The 17,752-nt window shown below is 53.7% G+C and overlaps 6 protein-coding genes across 6 annotated transcripts; 3 read left to right on the top strand and 3 right to left on the bottom strand.

The window, feature by feature from the left end:
- Window positions 1-5: 5 nt before the first annotated feature.
- EX895_004133 (uncharacterized protein) lies at window positions 6-3,173 on the top strand (the record flags this gene model as incomplete). The annotated part of the gene is made up of 1 exon (XM_029884730.1): window positions 6-3,173. The coding sequence occupies one exon, from the start codon at window positions 6-8 to the stop codon at window positions 3,171-3,173; it is 3,168 nt and encodes a 1,055-aa protein (XP_029738831.1).
- Window positions 3,174-4,061: 888 nt separating this feature from the next.
- Window positions 4,062-5,354, bottom strand: EX895_004132 (uncharacterized protein; the record flags this gene model as incomplete). The annotated part of the gene is made up of 1 exon (XM_029884729.1): window positions 4,062-5,354. One exon carries the CDS (start codon window positions 5,352-5,354, stop codon window positions 4,062-4,064), a length of 1,293 nt encoding a protein of 430 aa, XP_029738830.1.
- Window positions 5,355-6,096: 742 nt separating this feature from the next.
- EX895_004131 (uncharacterized protein) lies at window positions 6,097-7,459 on the bottom strand (the record flags this gene model as incomplete). The annotated part of the gene is made up of 2 exons (XM_029884728.1): window positions 6,097-7,032; window positions 7,118-7,459. 2 exons carry the CDS (start codon window positions 7,457-7,459, stop codon window positions 6,097-6,099), a joined length of 1,278 nt encoding a protein of 425 aa, XP_029738829.1.
- Window positions 7,460-9,801: 2,342 nt separating this feature from the next.
- Window positions 9,802-11,274, bottom strand: EX895_004130 (uncharacterized protein; the record flags this gene model as incomplete). Its single annotated transcript, XM_029884727.1, has 1 exon — window positions 9,802-11,274. The coding sequence occupies one exon, from the start codon at window positions 11,272-11,274 to the stop codon at window positions 9,802-9,804; it is 1,473 nt and encodes a 490-aa protein (XP_029738828.1).
- A 1,720-nt stretch (window positions 11,275-12,994) lies between these two features.
- Window positions 12,995-13,654, top strand: EX895_004129 (uncharacterized protein; the record flags this gene model as incomplete). Its single annotated transcript, XM_029884726.1, has 1 exon — window positions 12,995-13,654. The coding sequence occupies one exon, from the start codon at window positions 12,995-12,997 to the stop codon at window positions 13,652-13,654; it is 660 nt and encodes a 219-aa protein (XP_029738827.1).
- A 440-nt stretch (window positions 13,655-14,094) lies between these two features.
- On the top strand, window positions 14,095-16,080 carry EX895_004128 (uncharacterized protein; the record flags this gene model as incomplete). The annotated part of the gene is made up of 1 exon (XM_029884725.1): window positions 14,095-16,080. One exon carries the CDS (start codon window positions 14,095-14,097, stop codon window positions 16,078-16,080), a length of 1,986 nt encoding a protein of 661 aa, XP_029738826.1.
- Window positions 16,081-17,752: the final 1,672 nt, after the last annotated feature.

Raw genomic sequence — 17,752 nt, 5'->3', positions numbered from 1 at the left:
GCGCGATGCCGGCCACGTCTCGCTCGTCTCATCCACCACCAGCTCGCTCGCTTCCTTCCATCACAATCTTCAGTCATCCCGCCGCCCGCCTCATCAAGACCATCCCGCAGCTACACCCTCCCAATCGCGTCAACGCATATGTTCCTGTCGATACCTTGGGCGTTGGGCGCACGTCAACCACCGATGTCGTGCTGACAGATGTCTACGGTCCTCTCTCCCTCCTCGTCGTCCCTGATCCACTGAATCCTACCATTGCTACCCTCGTGATCTCCGTCGACATACAAGACGCCAGTCTCCAAGGTGCAGCTCGACGCTTCGTCCTACCTTTCCGCTCTTTTCAGCGTGACACTGTCACCGGAGAGCTAGTGTCGCATTCCCAAATCAACGGCTTCGATGCAGCAAACCGTACCATCTTTCCTGGTCTCGGTGCTGGTCTCAAAGGCCTTGATGGCGGGAGCTTCTGGTTCTTCGAAGATGTCGGAGAGCAAGGCGCTTTAGACCGTTTCCGGTGGGAGAAGCACAACGTGGCTCGTCGCGCTATATGGACTGTCTGGCTCATCAGCACACCTGCACCTGTCGTGCTTCATGTGCAACACCTGCTTCAGTCTTATCCCGCTCCTGTCCCTCCTTTGCCACCCTGGCTTCAGCAACATAATGGATATCCTTGGCAGGACAATTACTTGCAGCGATCGCTATCGCCAGCTGCCTCGACAGAAATCAGTCAGCCGCAAGAAATTTCATCGATCCAAGACGATTTCGTCGACACCTCCATTTCGCCCTCTGCGCCTGCCCCTCGGCTATCCCCGCAGTCCGATCTTCACGCCCCACTCGAACCTCAACAGCTCCGGGCGGATTCTTCACAGTTGTCAGAATCCGCAGCTACGAACCAACAACCCGCCGCCCACGTCGTTTCTGTGGTCGCAGAGAGGCCTACTGCTGTGCAGACTCATTCTCAAGACAGTCCAGCTGCCCCCGTCGGTAGCAAGGCAGAAAGCTCATCTGCGCACCCGCACCCTGCACTAAACCTCTCCGTCCGCTCCAAACACCTTCGCGATGGATCTTCCTCTGTCACGATTGGTGACACACCCGAAGTTATCCTGCGCAAGCCCGGTCGCGCTTCCGCCCGTCCCGAGTATAGAAACAGCTTAGTCGCTGTAGACAACCTCACTGGTCAGATCGTTGGTATTCTGGCCGCGGATATCGATCTCGGCGGATCACCATCCTCATCTCCATCAGCCCTCCAAAGAATTCATTCAGGTAGCAGTCATGACTCGGCCGATGCCGATGTCGATGCAGATGACGAAGCCAAGACGCCTATGGACGAGCACACTAGCATCTGGCAGCACAAGGCTTCTCACGAGGCCGTTGGCTTTCGCTCTTCACCACCTGCTGTCCTGGAAGACGACGCCCTCTCTACCCCTCGAGCCAGCACCGTGGTTCGTCGTGCTGTCTCTATCTATCATGATCCAGACGCCAAGCGCAATCCTTCCCGCCCACCATCCGTTCTTGCTATCGAGACCTTTAGCCCGCCGCCCCTTCCACCAAAGTCGCCAACTGATCCACAAGCTCTCGAGACTAGCGCCATTGCTCCCCCCTCGTGCCGCACCAGCACCGCATCGGCTGTCTTCTTCACTGCAGAGTCCGATACCGATGCCATGTCCAGCTACGATTCGGACGCACTCGAAATCGATGCGCGCACCATCACCCATCAAAACCTCCCAGTCAGATCCACTTCGATTCGAGCTAGAGGTGCTGCCGCTGATGTCGAACCTCACCGTCCAGAGCTTCTTTACGACCCTTACGCACATGATGACACTGCTTCAGATGCGAGCGGAAGTACAGTCGGCGGCCCCGCCATGCGGGTTTGGCGTAAAGCAAGAGGCAAGCCCAAAAAGAAGCCGGCTCCTAAAGCCAGCGCTGCTCGATCCAGACCCGTAATCAAGTCGCGCCAAGCCAGTGACATCTCGGATCACACCAGCAAGGCCGAGACCGCCCTGGAAGCATTTTCAGAAGACGACAACGACGGCATCCACGAAAGCCAAGAAAAGGTGCTTGTCTCCGAGCAAGGAGGCGCTTCATTGACATCATCCCCGCATCAATACGAAGCGAAGCCTTTGCCAAACCCAGAGACGCAGCCTGGCCTTCATCTTGCACGCGCGCAGTTGCACACAGACGAGATCAGGTCCGTCGAGGATCGAATTTGGCGGGAGGCTCTCGAGTCCGACCAACTGCCCATCGATGCTCCTTACACGCACCTGGCCGCTCGTGGAGAAGCTGGCTTCTATCCATCCTCGATCCTATCCAGTCCAAGATCTGTTGCCGATGGCTCTGCGATTGAGCTATTCTCGATCGAAGAAAAGGCTCGGCAGGTTCAGAGAGCCAAATGGAAGCAACAACAGCAAAACCTGCGCGCGGAAAAGATCAAGAACATGCAGGGCGGAACCGTGCTCATCGAATTCCTTGCAGGCTCGAGTCGTATTGGTGCTAGCCTCATTGGCAGCGCTGGTATCGATGTCAACAGCCATCTTGTTGACCCTTGTGTCGCAGAGTCTAACACTGAAGACTCATCAAGCGCCGTTAGTCTGGCATCCAACGTCTTGGGTTACGTCCCTTTGCTCCCGCAGCATCTGCTGTCTTTCTTCGGTCTGTCGTCAGGCCGTGGGGAGCCTGGTAACATACAGAACGACGTGGTCTCCTCCGCCATTGAAGTTCCGGTCGCAACTTGGTCTTCGTCGTACCTCTCGAATCTCCGTCTTCCGACAATCCCAGACTGGATGACCAGTCTGTTCAGCTTCAACCCATTCGCTGCGGCTAGCGCAACACATGCGGATGAGCAAGAAGCGGGCGATCCGTCAAGAGCTGAAGAGTGGGAGTACGTTGTGCCGGAGTTCGATCCCAATTCCTTGTCGAGCACTCCTCGTCCCATATATCGCCGAAAGCGTCCGGTTCCGTCGTTCGTGAACGGCTTCAACATTGCTGCCCCTGCTAGCGCCGGTGCCGCATCGTCTGCCACCGACGCAGTCGAGACAGTCAAGCAAGGGAAGGCCAGCACAGTAGCGAAACCTGCCAGCGCTGACGAGAATCGCTACTCGATCCTTCACTTTGACAGCTATGGTGTTGGACGACGAGCCTTCCTCCGTGGAATGCCCGAGGTCGACGGCGTATGCTTCTAGATTGCTATCTCATGATCCCTTGACAAATCTCACACCAACCCGCTCTTATTTCGGATCAACTCGTCCGTACCTAACGAATCCTAATCTTGCTAAGCATCAACAAATGTCTTCTCTCTCTCTCTTGTTCACATGAAAAGAGCGAAAACACTCTTCGTCACAGTCCGTAATCACACACTTGGCATTCGCACGCAGGAAAAGCATGCATCTGACATTCTGAGTATTGCTTGATGCTTTTCAACGGAACGACCTGAAACAAGAGTGCAAAGGCGTTGTTGAAGCTCAAGCAGCAAGTGCGCGCCTCTACCTAGCAAGAGCGGCGGTTACCGAGTCGATCAGACTCGGTTGAGAGGGCTGCCAGTCAAGTCAGTCCGTCTTGGCCCTCGTACTCATGAACGAGTTGCCTCCGAACATGTAGGGGTATTCTTGTGCTTCCGCGATGGACGCGGCAGAAGGCTGATGCACTTGGCCATGCTGCTGCAGCAAATTGCCGAGATGTTCGATGACTGGCTCCTACGTGTGCATGCTGAAGTACATCGCTGTGTAGGGCATGGATCGTCTATCAAGCAAGGACTTAAGCGTTCATGTGACATTGGTTGTCTCGCTCATCCTCGATAAGCACGTTTCGGCTCGCATTTGCGTCCAATGTCCGACAATATCACACCATAACTTGATATCATTGGCAGCGGCACGGTCGGAATAACAAAATGCTGCACTGGGGAACGTCAGACCTTGGCCGCCGCTGATCCGCGCCGGCTCGACTCGCCTTTGCAATCACGCACCTTGAAAGATACAATCGATACAGTCTCGGATGAAAGCCTGGAACTAGGATCTTCTGGTTTGTTCCATGTTGACCGGAAGGAAGTTATCCGCTACGTGCCGCTGAGCGCATCATGGCTCTTTGTTCAAAAACTTGAGCACATCCACCATGACGACCTCTGAGAACAGCGTTGCGTCGTGTCCAGCGTCGGCCATTTCCCATTGCTCGTAGTTCACGACCTGTGCCAAATTCGAGCTCTTGAGAACCGAGTCGAGATAGTCCCTTCCCTTGCGAGGGATCATAAAGTCGTCCCCTCCCCACAAGACGACCAGCTCCACCGCCTTCCCAGACAACCTCGTACTTGCCTTGAACGAGCTTTGCAGTCGACTCAGCATCCATCGACTCAGTGCCTCGTTGTCCAGATTCGGCGCTTTGCCCAAACACAACAGATAATCTTGCGTCATGCCTTCCAGCGAGCCCTCCTCGATGACGTAGTCGAAAAGCAGATCCGCGCCTGTTTTGAGGGGACGGTTCGTCTTTGGATGGCGCGGTCTATCTTCTGGTCGCAAGTCTGGCTGCTTCCAAGCGTCCAAACCGAGCTTGAGGTGTGATGCGTAGGGAGGGTGGAACCGCGCGTGTGGATTCTTGCGCTTACTTGCTTCTCGCTTCTCGTGGTTCTTCTTCTCAAGTCGCTCGCGTTCGAACCTCTGCTGTTCCGCGGACAAGCTTGGGTCGATGTCGGCCTCCTTCCATGAAACAAGTCCCTTGCTGATGTCGAGGATGTCCTCGCCTAGCCCCGTCGACCAGCCCAGCGTACGGCTTACCACTGGAAGCACCTTGGGCGACAGTGCTACAAGGCTCTTTGGTAGCAACGACAGTGTCCAGCTCGAAGAGAGGCTGGTGGGAACGAAGGGTGAGGAAAAGACGCATCTCGTCGCCGAGTCGTGCCTGACAAAGTATTGAGGAGCGGCTTCGAGCAGTGCCATAGCGTAGAACCAACCTGCCGAATGGCTGACCAGATCAATCTGAGGCTGCTCTGCTTTGTCCAGCTGTAACGCTTCCAATACGCTCAGTGTCTGATGCGTGGCAACCTCGATGCGGTCTTGCAATGAACACATGGGTGTTCCGCCGCTACCAGGGCGATCGATGGCAAGGACCGATACCTTTTTATGTCTGCAGATGCCCTCCAATATCATTCCGAGTAGTCGACTGCATCCAGACGGAAGCAGGTACAGAAGGATAGGTCCCTTGTGTACATATGCGACTTTTGTTGGCGGGTCTTGCGTGCCGATGCCTCCATACTGCGTGGTCACGGCGGGGTCCCAGCCTTCGCCACCAAGGGCAAACGTGACTCGGGACTGGGTTCGAGAACACAACACCGCTTGGTGAAACCGCACTTGCGACAGATACGTGACTGGATCCATGGTTTGTTGTCTTTGTTGGTCTGATCCAGATGGTCGCGAAAAGGGAGTCAAGGTCCGTTCGTAGGATGCGCGACAATAATGTGATAGCTGGTAAGCCTCGAAACTGGTGGACTCGGGCGTTTGGGCCAGAAAACCCACGCTGCTGCAGGGTCCAGTCCTTGACACGGCCATACAGTATACGACACCCGGCGGTCTCGGCATACCGCGGTGCAGCGAGCATCCGACTCTCGTCAGCTCTAATTTAGAGCTACGCTCTCAAGGCCGCGTTTTGTTTGTGCTTTGCTAGGCTTCGACTGCAGTTTAGTATGAACGAATTGACGTAACAGAAACCGGATCGACGCCATTGCTCGCTTGAAGAGCACAATTGCAGATGAGAGGCACACTAGTCACATCCGTCGGTCGACAATGCACAAACTTTCTTTGCCGATCGTCAACAAGCTGGACCGGGATAGTTATCGCTGCGAGCAGAGACCTGCTGGTCCGCGTCACGGCCACATTTCGAGGAGACTCGCTGGATCCGCTCACAGCCACATTCGAGCTTCATTGCTCGAAGGCCTGCAACTCAAGACCGTGCTTCGAACAATCTACATCCATTTCACAGATGACCGCGAGAATGCTGAGTAGAGAGATGTGTATGACAACGAGCAAGAAAAGAGACTACTGTACAAGAAAGACAAGATGCGACGAAAGAGCAATTGATGGAAACGCTAAAGAGACACGACAATGACAAAGAAACACAGACTCAGAAGTCCTCCTCGAGCGAGAAGGTGTGGGTGTTCTTCTGAGTGCCGTCACCGCCCTCGTCGTTCTCCCTACGTGCCACACCGGTCTTTGCGTATTCTGCGACCTTTTTCTCGAAGAAGTTGGTCTTACCTTGGAGCGAGATGTTTTCCATGAAGTCGAAGGGGTTGGTGGCCGCGTAGTGAACCGGGTTTCCGAGCGAAACAAGCAAGCGGTCGGCGACGTACTCGATGTATTGGCGCATCAGCGCGGCGTTCATGCCAATCAGACTGACGGGCAAGGCGTCGGTGAGGAAGGCCTTCTCGATTTCCACAGCCTCTGCGATGATCTTGAGCACCGTGTCTGGGTGGGCGCGCTTCTTGAGGTGGCTGAAGAGAAGGCATGCAAAGTCGGTGTGCAAGCCCTCGTCGCGCGAGATGAGCTCGTTGGAGAAGGTGAGGCCGGGCATGAGACCGCGCTTCTTGAGCCAGAAGATCGAGGCGAACGAGCCCGAGAAGAAGATACCCTCGACAGCGGCGAAGGCGACGAGACGCTCGGCGAAAGTGGCGCGCTGGTCGCTGATCCATCGCAAGGCCCAGTCGGCCTTCTGCTTGACGACGGGGATGGTCTCAACGGCGTCAAAGAGGAACTCGCGCTGCTCAGGCTCGCGGATGTAAGTGTCGATGAGGAGCGAGTAGGTCTCGGAGTGGATGTTCTCCATCATGATCTGGAAACCGTAGAAGCAACGGGCCTCGGCGGCCTGCACCTCGGAGCTGAAACGTTCGACGAGGTTCTCGTTGACAATACCGTCGGAGGCGGCGAAGAAGGCGAGGACGTGCGAGATAAAGTGGCGCTCGTTGTCGTTGAGCTTGTTGTCCCAATCGTGGAGATCCTTGGAAAGATCAATCTCCTCGGCAGTCCAAAAGGAAGCCTCTGCCTTCTTGTACATTTGCCAGATCTGTGTGAACGCGGAGCAGAGATGACATGAAGTGAGTACGGTGTGATCGGCGATGGTGTAGAGAAAAGCAACGCGAGAAACTTACCTCATGGAAGCGGATGGGGAAGAGAACGAAACGACGGCTGGTCTCGACGAGAAGGGGCTCCTCCTCCTCGGGAAGATCGACCTCTCCGACGAACTTGCCGTGGCCATCGTCCGAGGCAGTAATGTCTTGGGTAGCGGCGGCGTCCTTACCGGCGGACTTGGAGGATGCGTCTACGATCTTGCCCTTGGTGAGGAAACCAGGCTCGGCAAAGTCATCGTCGGCGAGGTTGAGCTTGGCGGCGGCTGCCTTCTTCGAGGGGGTGGCGTTGACGTCGATGTCAGCGAGGCCGGCGGCGACCTTCTTGGAAGGGGTCTCGAGGTTGTGCTGAGTGACGGCCGACATGATTATGCTGCGTGTGGAAGTTGGTTTGGATGTGTACAAGGACGGCTGCAACAGAATGATGGCGCCGAGGGTATGTAAGGAAGGGGGGATAGCAAGCAGCGACGGTGGCTAGAGTGATGCAGATGCAGATGCAAGTGTTGTGGTGGCGATCGTGGAGAGGAAGACGGTGTGCGAGGTGATTGATGTTGTGGTGGGAAGGAAGGAATGGAGAGCGTGGAAAAAGGAGCGACTTATGTACCTTTGCCTGCTTTGCCTGGGCTTCGGGATGCGACGCGGTGTAGTGTAGCAGCGAACACAACTCAACGTAGGCGTGTGGTGTTTGGCAGCAGTCTTCTTTTTTGACAGTGATCAACGCGTCTGGAATTGCGCAGTTCAACACACACACACAGAGCGCTCGCGCTGTAAGGCTCGGCTGGACTGACTCGGCGCTGACATCAGACGAGCAAGCACAAAACAGGCTCTGCTGCTGTGCTGCTGAACTGCCGAGCTGCTTGGCTCTTGACGAAAATCTTCGCGCTCTCTACACGACACGCCTGAAATCAAGAATGCAGAGGGGAAAAAATAAGTATTTTCTACACAGCTGAACGCGGTCGCGCTCAGAAATGTTCCTTTTCTCGAAAAGACAAATAGAAATTTGTCGGACGCGTTCGTTTACGCCATTGCCGACACGCATTCTTCGTAAAAAATCAATGCAGCGACGTGTTGGTTTAAGCAACGCGCTCGACGTGTCTCATGGTCGCCGCCATTCTTCCACGCGAAGGCTTTAGCGTCGCAGTGCGTCTGACCGTGCACAGGCGCCCTTCAACTCGGATTGTAACTCCGTCGGTGCAAACCCAAAGTCCGAGGTGTCTCCATCCTCGTGCCTGCTCGCGCTGGCAGATCCGCTCGGCGTCGCGTAAAGAGGAGGCGAGTCGGGTTGCAACACAGTCCCTCGCTGCTCGACGCATCACGGCATGCGACATTCCTGATCGTGTGCATCGGTCTTCCCACGCATAAGTTTGCAGTATGTATAGTTGCTCTTGAGCGAGGACACCTGGCTCGCCCGAGCCCCACTTCAGCATAGCCATCCTGCATTCTATCGGTCGGTCCGTCGGTCGCTCGTCGTTCCATCACTTGATCAGGTTAGGCTTATCTTGTTACATGGTTGTTTGGCCAAGTCAACGCCGACCAAGGGAAACGAGTAAAAGGTTGTGTTGAAAACGGTCGCGTGACGCTGCCTATTCGAAACGCCCGCCCTGAGCTCATGCATGCTTGAAGGACTAAAGGACACGCAAAGCTTGGCGAGCTTCGTCGGACCAGGTCGGAGCTACGCAGCCCGGCGCGTTTGCCGGACTGATACGGGTCCCTGCCCTCGTCTCGGTAGCAGAGCTAGATCAACCGTCGGACGCGCTCCTGCATACTGCGGGACTGGAACGGGGTGTGCACACCTCGCGCTTGGCGGGCGACCGAGACGGATTCTTGGCGGACACGTCGATTGATCCACTGATCTCATCTGATAAGATTGCCCGCGCGATTTGCGAACCTCATTTTCTCTCCTTGCAGGGGAAGATTTAAACTCTTGCCCGTCCGCATCGACGACTCTGTTCCATACTCTCTCGACGTGCTGCACCACCTTTTCCGAAAGGAGTCGCCCATCGCTGCTTTGCTTCCCGCAGGCTTGCTCAAACAGCGCAATCCGATCTTTTACCAAGCATCGAGATGTCCGTAAGTTTCGTCACTTCGTGGTGTTGCTTCAACAGCATGGCTACATACAAAGCACATTACACAAGCATGCGAACGAGTCCGAGGACTGTCTGCAACTTGTGTGCGCAAGTAGAGGGAACTGAGTCCCAAGAGCCTCGTGTTTCGCAGTCCTTGGACAGGCCCGCACGACGTTTTCAAGAGGCGGTGGATTGGCTGTCGATTGCTGTTGTTGCACGGTCCAGCTATGGTCTTGGGCTCTTCGACAGTGGCAGTAGCACACAGGCTGCGTGTGCTGGATTAACACAGGAATGCGTCAAGAAACTGTGATGCTGCACAAACACTCGGCTTCGCTTGCCTTGCATAGTGAACTCTCCGGAATGACTTGCGCGCACTGGGCACAAGGAAGGCACAGACCCGCGCCAGCTTGCTGTTGCTGTCCTCACCATCTTCTCCGTGTCTCTTTCTTTTCCTATCATCGACTCCACTTTAAATGTCATCACAGTGTTCAGCAACATCTTTGGCCTACTCCAGCCGTTACCTTACCACGCATCTGCCCCCTCGTTACGGCACGAGCTCAGTATGCTTGAAGCTGAATGGCTACGACATGTCATTTCGAAATCCATCCGACAACTAATTGCGAAAGATGTGCGGGTTTCTATTTAACCAGGAGTCCGGTAGATACGTCTGGCTCTGACAACCTTCATCTTCGGTGAGTCTGAGGTGCCGCGAGGTATTTTGTTGATCGGCACCTCTTCCTGACTTCCAAGGTCTTCGGTCACAGTCTTGATATTCTGTTGGAGCATCTTGTAGAACGAATTCGACTCCAAGCTTGAGGGAATCTTGGGTTGAGTGGATCCCAGTCCCTCGGTCTCAGAAGTACCTTGTCCCTTTGAATGGGCGTGCGCATGGAGATGCATCGTCAGCGACTGCAAGAAGACCTCCTTCAAGTACGCAAACGTGAGGCCCTCGGTGGAATCTGCTACAGCTTGGCAAACTTCGTCGGTGATCTCGATGGCTGGGATGGTCTGAAGTTTCTGCTGCCAGAACTGACAGTAGAGTAGTCGTTCCTGCTTTGAAGGGGGTTCGAAGTGGAACTTGCGATCGAATCGCGATGGACGCTGGGTAATGCTGGTGTCGAGCCTTTCGATGTGATTTGTAGAACCAATGATGAAGATACCATCATTGTCTTCGAGGCCGTCAACTTCATTGAGGAAGAACGATCGAACATCGTCCTGAACCAAACTGTCGAGGTCTTCGAAAACGAGCAATGCGGGCGAGACTGCGCGAGCTTTCATGAAAATCTCTCGAATGCTCCGTTCGTCGGTGTGGCAACCAGCTCTGAAGCTTTTGACATAGAGATTTGCGACGTTCTTGTGGCGGACGCTGTTCATCAAAGCTTTGATGGAGATTGTTTTGCCACAACCTGGTGGGCCATGAAGGATGATGCCTCGCTTCCAGGGAATGTTGTACTCGGCGTAGGTAGATCGCGAGTCAAAGAAGGACTCAACATCTTGGACGATCTCGGTCTTCATAGAAGGACTGAGGATGACATCGTCCCAAGACGCCTTGCTCACTGCGTGGAAGAGGGCCTTGTTTTTCTCCCACTCGCCGTCCTCGTAGACATAGATCTCGTCGTGAATTGCATCGCACCATGTACCGCAGGCCTTGATCAGCTGTTCGGTGTATTTGCAGCGACCGTCAACGACGTTACTCTGGTCCGTGACTACGACATAGTACTGGTGGGCCCAGTGATCTGCAATCCATCTGAACTTGTAACACAGCACCGATTGGCCGTTCCATTCGTAGTCCCACTGAGCAAACCAGATGGTATCACGGACTGAGCCCTGGGGTTCATCTAGATAGCGTGCAGCGACCTTGTATGATCGTATGGCAGTGAAAGTTGCGTCACTCTCACGTAGGCGAGCTTTTGCATGACCGGCTTCAGCAAAGCCAAGGATATCACACTCGCGCGCGTCAATCCAAGTGACATGGTCGGGTCGATGAATTTCCTTGAGCGCAGTCTGAAGAGTCACCTCGGTGTTGATGAATACGCCTGATCCAAGCTGATGGAAAGCGCTGAAGGCAGAGATTCGACCGTCCGCGGCAGGGGCTCCCGCCTTTTCGCCGCCCATGATTTCAGATCGAAATAGAGGGGTTTGATGTTGGTCAAGGGGACAAAGGTGAAGGGAGGGAGGATGGATGAAGCTGGCAATCATCAACAAGCCCGGCTGTAGAGGAGGCTGTATTTATAATGCTTCCGTGTTCGTTAGTGGCACTCGTAGTAAAGTGCTTTGAAATCTCTCACTAGCACAGACTCAAGGCATTTCAGCAGCTTCGTATGAGGACCGTACCGTCGGAATCGGCTTTCACCATTGCACCTGAGCCTGCAGGCGATACTGCACTGCTCTAGCCGAATCCTAAGCTTCAATACAGATGACTCCGGATGACTCGAGCTGACCTAAGATGACTCGAACAAAAGCTATACGCTTCTGCTAGCGTTCTCGTGGTAGTACTTTACATCCTACTTGACTTAGTGTGACAACGATGAGAACTTGCGAGAGCAGACGGCCAAGGGCCGCGCGCATCGTGGCTGCAACGGACTTTCCCACACTAACACGTTTCCACATCGTTGCCAACGGCTGAGCTCGCGAAGGTGCGACGCTGGAGTCGAAGCTGCTACGAGTCGTCGAGGTGACACTCCAAAGCAAATGATATTGCGCTCATAGCGAAACACTACAATAAAATGCATGCGACAAAAACTGAGCCTTTCTGCTGAGTCGCGAAACTCAGCCAACTCGACTCGCCAAAGTTGCGAAATGCAAAAACCAATCATGCCATGCAATGTTCCCACACCGACACTAGCGCTAGGGACATAATCGAGATGTTCAACGCTTCACTGCGTTACGTTTGGTAACTTGTCCTGGGCCTGACCACGATGATGATCCTGCCTTCCTTCTTGGTAAAGTGGCCTAACATTGACAAGATTGGTAAAGAAGGGGCTCAGCAGGCCGAAGCGACCAGGCAGGAAGCCCAAAGGCAAGGAGGAAGCCTGAAAGCCGCGAGTTGCTCTTTTCGAGTGTTCGCACTATCAGCAGGGATGTTTAACAGGGATTCAGCATCAAGTTGTGTGTTGCAGTCCGCGCACGACGTGTGCACGTCAACGCGCAAGATTCACTGCGTGCTGAGCCCATTGCCAAGCATACGTTTTCAAAACGGGGTCACATGTGGATCGGATCCCGACGCCATCCGCCGCCGACTAATTCTAAGCGAGGCACAGCCAGGATTCGAGCTCAGTCAATGTGGACAGATCTTTACGCCGGATGACACGACGACGGGGACCATGAAATTCCGAATGCCAACGTTTGAAACATCCGAGTCTATTTTCCTGGTGGGGGAGGTGACATCACAGCCACCTTGAAGCGTTTCAGCCGTGTCGAGTTCATCGGTGTCCGGAGACACTAGACTCGCTGTCCCGTGAACGTCAAAACCCTGCCGAGTGAGTATGTCTGCGTCGTCGCAACTCCGTTGAATTACACCAGTGAAGAAAGAAGTCGGTGATGAACTGCGAGCAGCCGGCGTTCCGATCAGTAAGTAACGCAGACATACTTCTCCGGCAAACACACGTCAGGCTGCGCGAGACAAAGAACAATCTCGAAGCCTTTGACACCTGTCAGCTGTCTGCTCGTAGGGCATGATTTCGTATCGAGCGGCTGGTTGAACGTCGGGCTTTGCTGGCCAGGCTCGCAATTTCACAGTTCCTCTTGGACGTGGCTTGGTATAAGTATCGAGCAGCTTGCTGAAAGACAACTGCAGTCCAACATTACTTCACTACCTCTTACGTTTCTCATCAGTATGCGCACCTTCAGCCTTACAGCCTTTGCCGCCTTGTCCTTGGCCGCAGTGCATGCAGCACCGGCTAAGCAGCTTCAACGTGCCAAGCTGTCTTGCGATTGGGACAACAAACTACCAGGGGCACAACTGAGTGCAGGCGACTACAACTATGGCAGCAAAGACTTCGACGTGGGCTACAAAAGCTTCACCCAAGAAGATGGCGAGGAAATCCTACGCGTCGTCAAAGTGGACCCCAACGATGCTACCATTTCGCCCTTGTCGAGCGTGATTCAAGTCTCGTGCAACTCGACCGCGCTCAACTACTATGTCCATCGGGGTCAGTTCGGCGCAAACACACCGGTCAAGCTACTTGCTGACGTGGGACGCCACGGCATCCCGTACTGTGTCGGCATCCACGACCCTGACACTGATCCAACCGATATCGTACTTGTACCTTGCAGTGACTACGATGATGAGTCGCAGGCCAACCAGTTCTGGTTAGAGCAATTCAAGTACGACAACCTTTTCCCGCTCGTTGGCAAATCCAACACCTCGGCCAATGTCGAGCACAGCAACTCTTGGCCTATCTTGATCCCAGCCGACGATGCAAACCCACAGGTCTTCCGTGCTGGACACAGTGCAGACGAGCAAGCCCTTGCGAGCTTTATCCGCAGTACGTGATACCGTAGCTGCAACTCGCTCGACGACGGCCCAAAGCGCTCCTCTGCTGCGCCATCGTTGTTCCCATTATGCGAGAATCAAGCTTGTATTTGATAGCATTTGCCAATCTATCTTAGTTGTGGCTGCTGTGTTGTGACAATTGTCGTCCGCGGGGGATCCACAGCTGAGCTTCAAGAGTTGATTTTCGAAGAAACGCGTCCGTCGCCTGTCGAGACTTGTTCGGAAGAAGCTGTTCCGCCGGTCGGAGTTGAATGCAAAAAGAACACTTTGCAGCAGAATGATCCATTGGCACTCATAGCATTGCCCGTGCAGATAAGAGCTTTTCTCGCCGCCTTATAGCTACTGGCGAGCGGGACAGAGCCTGGTCTCTCATCCACCATCGCTGCCGTCGTCTTCCAAGCTTCGAGGGGCAAAGCAACGTCGCTCCCCGCGCTTCTGCCATGTCGAAAGCATCTCTCACCGGAAAGCGGCCTGGCATCTTGCCAGAGACGAGCTCGGCGTCCGCTCATCCGACTCACGCGAAGTCGCTCTCTTGGCAAGTCAAGCTGGGTCTCGCCGCCTTGGTCGCACTTGCATGGCTGTGCTTCGACACACGCGGACACCGCTTCCGCAAGCACAACCCTGCCCCCGTGCTACCAACTGACCATGACGGCCGCCACGGGTGGGCGAGCTTTCCCCGCAAGGACGATCCTTTTCATTTCCTGCCTTGCACCAATGAGACGCTGCCGCCACCGCGCCTGGAGGACCCATATCCGCTCGAATCGTGGAAGCAGCTCTACCAGCCTGACCCGACTCGGTGGCTTCGGGGTGAGACAAACGAACAGTCGCTCTACCTCTGTGGCTGGCTGGATGTGCCTCTCGACTACACCAACGCCTCTGATCCGCGAGTCGCTCGTCTTGCTATCAATCGTTTCCAGCTAGATCCTCTCCCTTCGAATCGTACTCTTGTTGTCCATCCCGGGGGAGGTGAATCCGGTACTCAATTTGTCTTGTCCGAAGGCGAACTAATATCTGAAGAGCGCTCGAACAAAACCTTTGACGTGCTGGGCTGGGATCCCCGCGGGGCACTCGCATCCCAACCCTTAATCTCGTGCTTTCCCCACAATGCAGATCGCGATCGTTGGAAGCTGCTCACCACTCGATCCTACAAGGAAGGCGACCCACGACAGAACATGCTTGTAGCAGATGCTATGAACGAAGCCGTGTTCAAAGCATGCCAAGCAAGATACGGCGACGTTGCTGGCATGCTCACCATCGCCTTTGTGGCACGTGACCTCGAGGAGATCCGTGGAGCCATACAAGAGGATCAGCTCAACGGCTACTTCGTCAGTTATGGCACAGAGATCGCACAAACTTACGTCAACATGTTTCCTCACAGAGTCGGTCGGCTCGTTCTTGACGGTAACCTCTACGCGCGCAATGATAGGCTCTTGGCCGGTTTCGGGACATCAGGACTCGACAATGTCACCAATTCCTACCATGATGGATTCCTTGGCGAATGCGTAGATGCTGGACCGGAGAACTGCGCCCTTGCTCAACCACTCCAGCAAGGCGATCCTTTGGTCACAAAGCAAGACCTCATCGACGTACTGCAGCACCTCTTCGCGCGCCTCCTTCATCGACCCATTGCAGGATACACCGACAAGTCCGGTCCAGTCATCATCACGTACTCTCAGCTTGTCAAGGTTCTTCTCCTGGCCTTGCACGATCCTTTCACGTGGGACGATCTCGCAGCTGCACTGTACGAGCTGCTTCGCGGCGATGCCACGCTGATCTCCCAACAGCTAGATACATGGGATTACGACCCTGCACAGCCAGCTTTGCCGTCCCCAGATCATGCACAGCTCGAGATGATGATTCTCGCCATTTGCTCAGATCAGTACGACAGCCCCTTGCCTGCCGGATACGATGTCGACACCAATGGCGAGCAGTGGTATCTCGACATATGGAGACAATTGACGCATCAAGCAGAGATCGGAGCAGATCGAGGCTTTTTATGGATGCTTGCGTGTCGTCATTGGAACTCGACTTTCGCTCCACCCAAGGAAGTGTATCGTGGAGATCTGAACCACACTTTGTCGAATCCTTTGCTGCTCATTGGAACGACCTACGATCCAGCTACGCCATTGCGCAACGCACGAATGTTGCTGCAAGAGATGGGTGACAATGCAAGGTTGATCGTGCATCACGGTTACGGTCATCTATCTGACGACAAGAGCACTTGTACCGAAAGGATGGTTAGATCCTATCTGATGGATGGGATTGTGCCCCAGCAGCAAGAGACGCATTGCTTTGCCGATCAGAAGCCGTACAGGTACGACAACAATATGCGCAACCGCTCCTTGTCGCAAGTCAATGCGCCTCTCAACACTTGTTGCGAACGCGAGCATACAGTGCGTGCCGAAAGTGATCAAATAAATTTGTGATCACCACACATCTTCGTATTCTCCAGCATGAGTAAATCAACTCATCCTCAGACATATACCAATAGGAAGTTGCGCACCACGACTACATGGCTGTGCTAGTCATTTGTGAAAGGAACCACTTGCTGAACTGCCAAAACTTGCAAGTTTACTTGAAGGCATTTGATCACTTTCTTGCATTTGATATTACAACTCTTAGTACTTGGTATGGGCGCCTTTAGCCTTGATGACGGCCCTTAATCTCCGGGGCATACTCTCTATGAGCTTCTGGCAGTCTGCGGGTGTGATTTTGTCCCACTCCTTGGCAACTCTGATGGTCAATTCTTGCTGTCCGTTTGGTGGTCATGAATACTGCCCAAGGCGGCGCTTCAGCAAGCCCCAGAGGTGCTCAATAGGGTTCAGATCCGGCGATTGAGCAGGCCATGGAAGCGTCTTGACACCAGTGCGCCTGAACCAATCTTTGCTGTAGCCTGAAGTATGCTTTGGGTCGCCATCTTGCTGAAAGATCATGTTTTCAATGCTTGAGAATGCTCGAAGAGCATCCATTGTTGGCAGCAGGTTCTTCTTCAGAATTTCAATGTACATCTTGCTGTCCATGATCCCATGTATGATGGTCATCTTTCCTGCGCCTGCCCAAGTCATACAGCCCCATACCATGATGCTACCACCGCCAAACTTGAGAGTAGATTGTATAAGGCTGCTGGAAACTCCAATTGCTTTTAGCCAGCAGTAGCGACGCCCATCAGAGCCCAGGCGATTGATCTTGCTCTCGTCTGATCATATGATGCTTTTCCAGTCATCTATGGTCCAGTCCTTGTAGCTCTGTGCGAAGAGCAAGCAATTCTTCCTGTGTTTCTTCGTGAGTAAAGGTTTTTTGACTAACACCCTTGCCCTATATTGCATCTTTATAAGCTCTATCCACATGGTTGTTCGGAAAATGCTGATGTTGAAGCGTTCTTTGAATGTTTGTCATGCTTTCTGTACAGTCTTGAAGGTCCTACACTTGAACTCGCGCTCCAGGAAGTGATGATGATGGAAATGCATTTTCTTTGGCCGGCCAAGTTTTGGCTTTGGCAGTGCAGCAAGCAAATTTTTTTCTTATGTTACTGACCGTTCCAATGGCTACACAGTATTGCTGAGATATCTGACGGTGTGAGACGCCATTCTTGAGCTTCTGTATGATGTCCTTGCGCCGTTGTAAACTGATCTTCCTCATGATGATGCAAAGTTGTATGTGGTACTTAGAAGACCTGGTCGGACCGCTCAATGACCTTCTTAAGAGAGCAAGCCCTTTGAAGCACTTTCTACAAGGTCTGCGTAGAGTACTTATGAAGTTCCTGTGCTTAACAAAGCTTTGAAGCAATGCTATTGCGTCATGTGCGTCCATGTCAGAAAGTGATCATATAAAAAAACAATTGCAGGTGTTCTCATCTGCACAAAAATGGCTTCTTTCAGGCATCTGATAGGGGTTAGGGTTAGGGTTAGGTTAGGGTTAGGGTTAGGGTTAGGGTTAGGGTTAGGGTTAGGGTTAGGGTTAGGGTTAGGGTTAGGGTTAGGGTTAAGGGTTAGGGTTAGGGTTAGGGGGTTAGGGTTAGGGTTAGGGTTAGGGTTAGGGTTAGGGTTAGGGTTAGGGTTAGGGTTAGGGTTAGGGTTAGGGTTAGGGTTAGGGTTAGGG

Source organism: Sporisorium graminicola, chromosome SGRAM_23 (assembly GCF_005498985.1).
Source record: "Sporisorium graminicola strain CBS 10092 chromosome SGRAM_23, whole genome shotgun sequence".
Taxonomy (NCBI): domain Eukaryota; kingdom Fungi; phylum Basidiomycota; class Ustilaginomycetes; order Ustilaginales; family Ustilaginaceae; genus Sporisorium; species Sporisorium graminicola.
This window is presented reverse-complemented; position numbering and strand designations above follow the sequence as displayed.